Source organism: Nanorana parkeri, unplaced genomic scaffold (genome assembly GCF_000935625.1).
Source record: "Nanorana parkeri isolate BGI_ZX_2015 unplaced genomic scaffold, ASM93562v1 scaffold795, whole genome shotgun sequence".
NCBI lineage: Eukaryota > Metazoa > Chordata > Amphibia > Anura > Dicroglossidae > Nanorana > Nanorana parkeri.
The window spans coordinates 583,225-589,437 of NW_017307063.1; the positions used below are offsets into that span (position 1 = coordinate 583,225).

Genomic DNA, 6,213 nt, shown 5'->3' on the forward strand with positions numbered 1-6,213 from the left:
TTTGGTGTTCTGTGCAGCACTTACTTTGATTAACCCATTTGTTATTTCTGTTGTATTTTTATTTCACACTCTTAATAAATATTTTGAAAGAAAAAGAAAAATGTGGACCTTAACCACTTCGTGACTGACGACGTACAGTGTACGTCGCCAGCATTGGGGCTGTTTAAATAGATTAAAATAAAAAAAATCTTATGAATTAAAAACAATTTTAAAAGTCCCCTACCCCCGTGAGCACGCGCATCGCCACATAAACACGCGTCGGGTGTGCCTACGTATGAAAACGACGAACGCGCTACACATACATTCAAACAGAAAGTTATTTTGTTTTTAAGTTACAAATAAAATAAGTGATTCTGCATAGAGGTAATTTAAATCTAAATTATAAATGAAAAACAAAGAGTAGAGAACAAGTGGTAAATATTAAATGTTTCCTTTCAGAAAAACTTTTTTTTTCCTGAAACTTGTGATTGATCTTAATTATTACTTATTTTGTTTAACTGCCTTCGTAGTAGAAAAACGGCCGGCCCGGAGCTCTCTAGATCTGAGCGGGTGTCTTTAGACGTCCGCATTAAACACAGGGAATGCATTATTTTCAGAAATGATTTATTAAAGTGTGCCTTGTAATTTGGATACCTATCCTCCTGCCAGGTCCTGTTAGCAGAGAATGAAATGCTGGCAGCTAAGCTTAAATAACTACAAGGGTTGTGCTAATAGCATAACCACATTAAAATATAAACAAAATACAATTTGTGTGGACATAAGGACACTTATTATTACAAATTATGAGTTAAACATGATGACTGATGTCAGTTCGATTTAGAAAACATAATTACCACAATGAGCAATTTTATATTTCATGCAGCACATAGGAGTAATCTGTTTAGTATATGTACCCGTTCATGCAGGAGACTTTTGTTTAATCTAGAAAGGTATACTGTATGTTTTATATGTCAATCCCCCATCAGATGTAACTGGTAGCAGTAGCATTTTTTTCTAACTGCTACGAGGTTCCCTCATTATAACATTTGTCAGCTAAGATTTTTCCACTATAAGGCAATGGCTCATGAAGTATAATGCATGTTTTAATAAGCTAGAATTAGAACAATAATTACTTGACATTATTTCCCTGCCTTCTATTAGCATTTTGAGAATAGAATTAGGGCCATAAGTAGGGCCATTTATCAGCAGCTTCATTCAAAATCATGTTATGATGCTTTACCACCTTAAAGTGACATTAAACCCTCAGATTTTTTAACATAAAACAATACTGTAATGTGTACCTTACTGTAATCCATGGTAGTTTCCCTTCTCTTTGCTGCTCTTCCTTTTAAATCCTCATGTCTTCTCATGCTTGGGGAGAACTTCCCTTCGCAGCTCAGGGCCTCTGCCTGTAGTGCTGGCTCAGGTTACAAACCTATACAAACCTATACACAGACACCATATATCCATTCCTGAGACAAGACAGTCTGCTGCAAAACAGAAGTTCTGCCAGCATGAGAACAGATACAGATTTAAAAGGAAGCGCAGCAAAGAGAAGGGAAACAACCATGGATTACAGTAAGGCGCACATTACAGTATTGTTTTATGTTAAAAAATCTGAGGGTTTAATGTCACTTTAAATTTTTTAATTAAAAAGGTGTTTGTAAGAGTGCAATTGGAGTCTGTTCAGACCAGCAAGTCATGCTGAATGCAGTGATGCTGGGGTGCACTGACAGGCACAGTGCTAATGTGCCAATCCTGATGCATAACACAGATGGCTTTGTTTTTTGCTAAAACTTAATGTCCATAGAAATGAAACATAATTTCTATGAACACAGTGCAGTGCAATACAGTTGTAACACATTGCACCAGTCTGCGCTGAAAAAAATACTGCACAGTACTACTTTTCTTCAGTGCACACCACTGCATGGCTGGACACTGTCTCTCTGGCTGAGAGAGACTCCAGGGAGAGCAGAAAGTGAGAGAGGAAGAGAGCGGCAGCATACGGGAGGCATCAGGGATAGACACTCAAGCATAGGCTGTGACAAACACTGGGAGGTGAGCAGCTTGGGTGCAACAACATGGACTGCTTCAAGCCATCTAAATTCAAGAACTGTATCCCTAAGATTCCCAAAAAGGAGGTGAGGAGGGAAGGAAAGGGTTAACACCACTGCGCAGCTTAAAGGGGGCACTCTTATGTGTGACAGCAGTGATAAAGGGTTAATCCATTAGTAATCAGGGTTGGTATTTTTCCAGAAGTGGATGTGCATAGTCTGAGCTCTGTGCTAACTGTTAGTGACATGTGTCATGAATGCAGCTTGGCATGGGCAGGATGGAGTAAAACTTGTGCACGGGGGATGGTGGGCACCCATGGGGTGAGCTCATCCATACGCCCATATAAGGAGAGCACACCTTTGTGTCCCCTGCATGTAAAGGTTTTGAATGGTGGTGTGGTGTCCACCTTGATTCCCAGCTCCTAACCTTTGGATTGTAATAAAGACATGCAGGGGGCAGTAACCAGTAGCAACTGGCCAGGTTCCACTTTACTGCAGTCTGATCAGAGGACATCTGGTTGCTATGGGTTACTGAACTTTTCCCAAAAGGGGGCCTGCACATAACCATAAAAATATCCCATTGCTTTCAGATCTGTACATTGTACATTTTTTTAATGTATTTGAATGCAACAATATTGTATATTATGGGCCCATGCATTTTTTTTAATGTAGGATCTTTCTGCCAACTTCATTCTGCCAAGATATCAGTATCATTATGCCTGTGCGCTTGAGTTCTAATATTGTTTGCCCCACCTTACTAAATACACCACATACCTGAGCGGACAGTTAGGGCTCATTCACAGCATGTGCATTTGACTGTGCTGGGCAGCTTTGCCCAATGCAGTCCCAAAACATTGACAAAGGCAGTGTGCCATGAGTTCAGTTCACAACATTAGTGAAAGCACTTATGTGTGTTTATACCAGGGGTAGGAAAACCTTGGCACTCCAGCTGTGGTGGAACTTCAAGTCCCATAAGGCATTGCAAGACTCAAGACTGACAGCCACAGACTTGACTCCCAAAGACTGAGGCGTGATGGGATTTGCAGTATCACCACATCTGGGGTGCCGATGTTGACCTACCTCTGGTTTATACTGTGTGATAATCAGCTTCCTAAGGACCTACAAATTCCCAGAATTCTACAGGTGGCAGTGTGTGCTCATAGTTGTAGTTCTCCAGGAGCTATACAGGTTGTCTAGAGGCATCTTCCAGAGGTGCACTACTGTCTTAGGGCCGGTTCACACCACAAAGTCTGCTTTCCAGAGCGTTCTGCTTCTGGAACGCACTGGAACGCAAGCCGGCCAGCTCCCTGCATTCAGTGGTTGGAGGCGGCACGGCGGTGCATTAAAGTCAATGGCACCGCAGCCACGCAGTGTGATCACTGCACCCGGAACGCAGGCACATTGATGCCTGCATTCTGGTCCAGTGTGATCTGCAAAAATTATGCAAGCACTATTTTTGCAGATCGCACTGGACCAGAATGCAGGAGCTAACGTGCCTGCGTTACAGGTGTGGGGCGATCGCACTGCGGGCAGGGTGTGTGGCTGGGGTGCCATTGACTTCAATGCACCGCCATGGCCCCTCCTGCCCCTGAACGCAGGGAGTTCCAGATACCGAACACTCTGGAACACAGATTTTGTGGTGTGAACTGGCCCTTAGTGACCCATATAGATGTAGGCATCATACAGCCAGCATCTGCTGCATGTGACAAGGAAGTAATTAAGGGGTAGGCAAACTCTGGCCCCCCAGCAGTGAAACTACAAATCCAATGAGGCATTGCACGATTCTCACAGCCATAGACATGACTTCTAGAGGCAGATGTATGATGGAATTTGTAGTTTTACCACAGCTAGAGGGCCAGAGTTTTCCTACCTCTGAAGAAACTAGAATAGTGGGAGGAAACCTTTGATTTTATCTAAACTGTAGAACTGTCCACTTTTCAGGGAACAAAATGTGTGTGTGTATGTATATATAAATAGACACGTGTGTGTTTGTTTGTACTTTTGTGTGACACCCTAATGCAACAGGCTGCGCACGCCTACATGAAATTTGTAGTGACATGCCACATGTTTGCTAATAATGTTTTGTTATAAGAGTCCGTCTCCTCCTGCCTCTTACTCTCAAGGGACAGAGAAAAATGGCCCACTGTACCTGTGCATGGACACTTTGAAGCCATCTGAGTAAAAGACTTGTAACTGGAGACCTGCTAATCAAGAAGTACTGTACATAATATTTTAGGAAAATGTTTTTGGTGGACGTAGATATGTAATATGGAAACATTTGTTACTTCTGTGTGCAGTGATTTGATACTCATAGCACCACAGTAACATTAAGAGTATAACATCAAAGTAAATGGATAAATGTACTTTTTAGAACATATAACCTATTGCCATTCATCCAGATTACCAAGCAATGTTTTAAACATAAATTCTTATCCTGACTTCCTTTCTCTGTCCTCCCTTTGTGAGTTGTCAACAAGGGCCCAGGTCCATATCAATTCAGCTTGCATGTGTCTGTATTGCAGCTAAGAACAAGGATGTCATCTTTTCCATGTACCTCTTATTTTAATGTCTTCAGTGCTATTAGCCATGGATTATAAAAAATAAAACTTAAATTGTCATAAACACATTTCTGCATAAAAGATGATATTTTAACATGCATAAGCTGTAGGTTATAGCGTCAGCTGGGATTCCCTAGTTTGCCTGTATGTTGGCATACTTTGAAAATGGGTTGACTACATCATTTTACTGTTTTTCTTACCTATTTCCATAGCAAAAAATAAATCCTCCAACACAACCATTTAACAGCAGGTGGGCAACACCTTTTTTGCAAAAGCTAAATGTAGCTTCTTAAAACAACATTCACATGTGGTGAATAATATGCCTTGAAAATTGTGATTCACTATAGACCTGTCACATGTATTGTGTACTACAATTACAAACACTTGTATGTGTCAGAACTGCCAATTGGCATTGACAAGCTTCTTTTTCCCTTTGTTTTTCCCTTTGATTTTAACATCTGCAATCATTATACTAAATCTATATTTTAATTTCACAAATTAATACTTATGCACCGATTTTACCTGCATATTCATGTTTTTAAATTGACCATGGAATCTTGTGAAGAACAATTTACTTACCTGTCCAAACTCATGGCTGTCATAATGGCTGTGCATGCAAACTGATTGCATGTATCCAAGGATGTAATTATAGTGCAAAGGGGGCTTCCAAACACCCACTCTCCTCCCCGAGCCCATTGATGGATTAGAAATGGCATTCCAATGATGTGGACAAGATCTGCCACTGCCAGATTACAGATATAGATGTCAGGTATTGTTTTTCTTCTAGATCTAGGATTTAAAAAAAAAACATGGTTTAGCATTGCATATTTGTCTAAAAAAAAAAATCAAAATGCTAAAAATGCAAATGTATCTTAATTGCATTTGCCTTGGTTATATTATTTTATTACATTATTTATTTATCAGTATCCAAAACATAAGATAACATGTGTTTCGAGATTATTACTTTGACAATTTAATTTGGTATAATTTTATCTAATAGAGTTCGTTATGCCCGCATACAGAATTCAGAGAGATGGGTATTTACATGTTTTTTTATGCATGTTTCAGACTTTTAAATTTAAAAACCTTATTTATATTTATAGTTTGCGATAATATATTATTTCAATTATGAGCAAGAAAATATCATGTTTTTGTTTTATTTTCCTTAAACATGATTGGGTTTCTTTGCAGAGTCAATTTTTACTTAGCTACACCTCATTAAGCAAGAATGTTGGCTGCACTGACCAATGTATTGATTACCACTGGAGGGTAAATCAACAAACTGGAAATGTTATCCCATGGCACAACAAAAACATACATAATACACAAGAACTGAAAAATTGTGTTTAAATATTGTTCCTGTTTCATTAAATTTTATACAAGTTTTTCCCCTTTACGCATGATCAGGTATCTGCCATTTACTGTCCATTAAAGAGACCCTGTTGCCATTCAGTTCAACACAAATCTTCCCATAAGATTTTATGTGCATTAAATATATTTTATGCTATCTATAGGTTGAACATATCCTTTGTGTAGACATCTAAAAACCTACTGGGTGCTGCCAACTTGAATGTGACATTAGTGGCCCCAGACACGCTATATTATTCTCATTCATTTCCCCC

General features: G+C 39.5%; 1 protein-coding gene across 1 annotated transcript in view; it reads right to left on the minus strand.

The window, feature by feature from the left end:
• Positions 1-6,213, minus strand: part of MCHR2 (melanin concentrating hormone receptor 2) — a 57,202-nt gene that overhangs the window by 36,951 nt on the left and 14,038 nt on the right. The window contains exon 2 of the mRNA XM_018564926.1: positions 5,171-5,380. Within this exon, the coding sequence (XP_018420428.1) occupies positions 5,171-5,380 (210 nt within the window). The remainder of the gene's footprint in view (positions 1-5,170; positions 5,381-6,213) is intronic.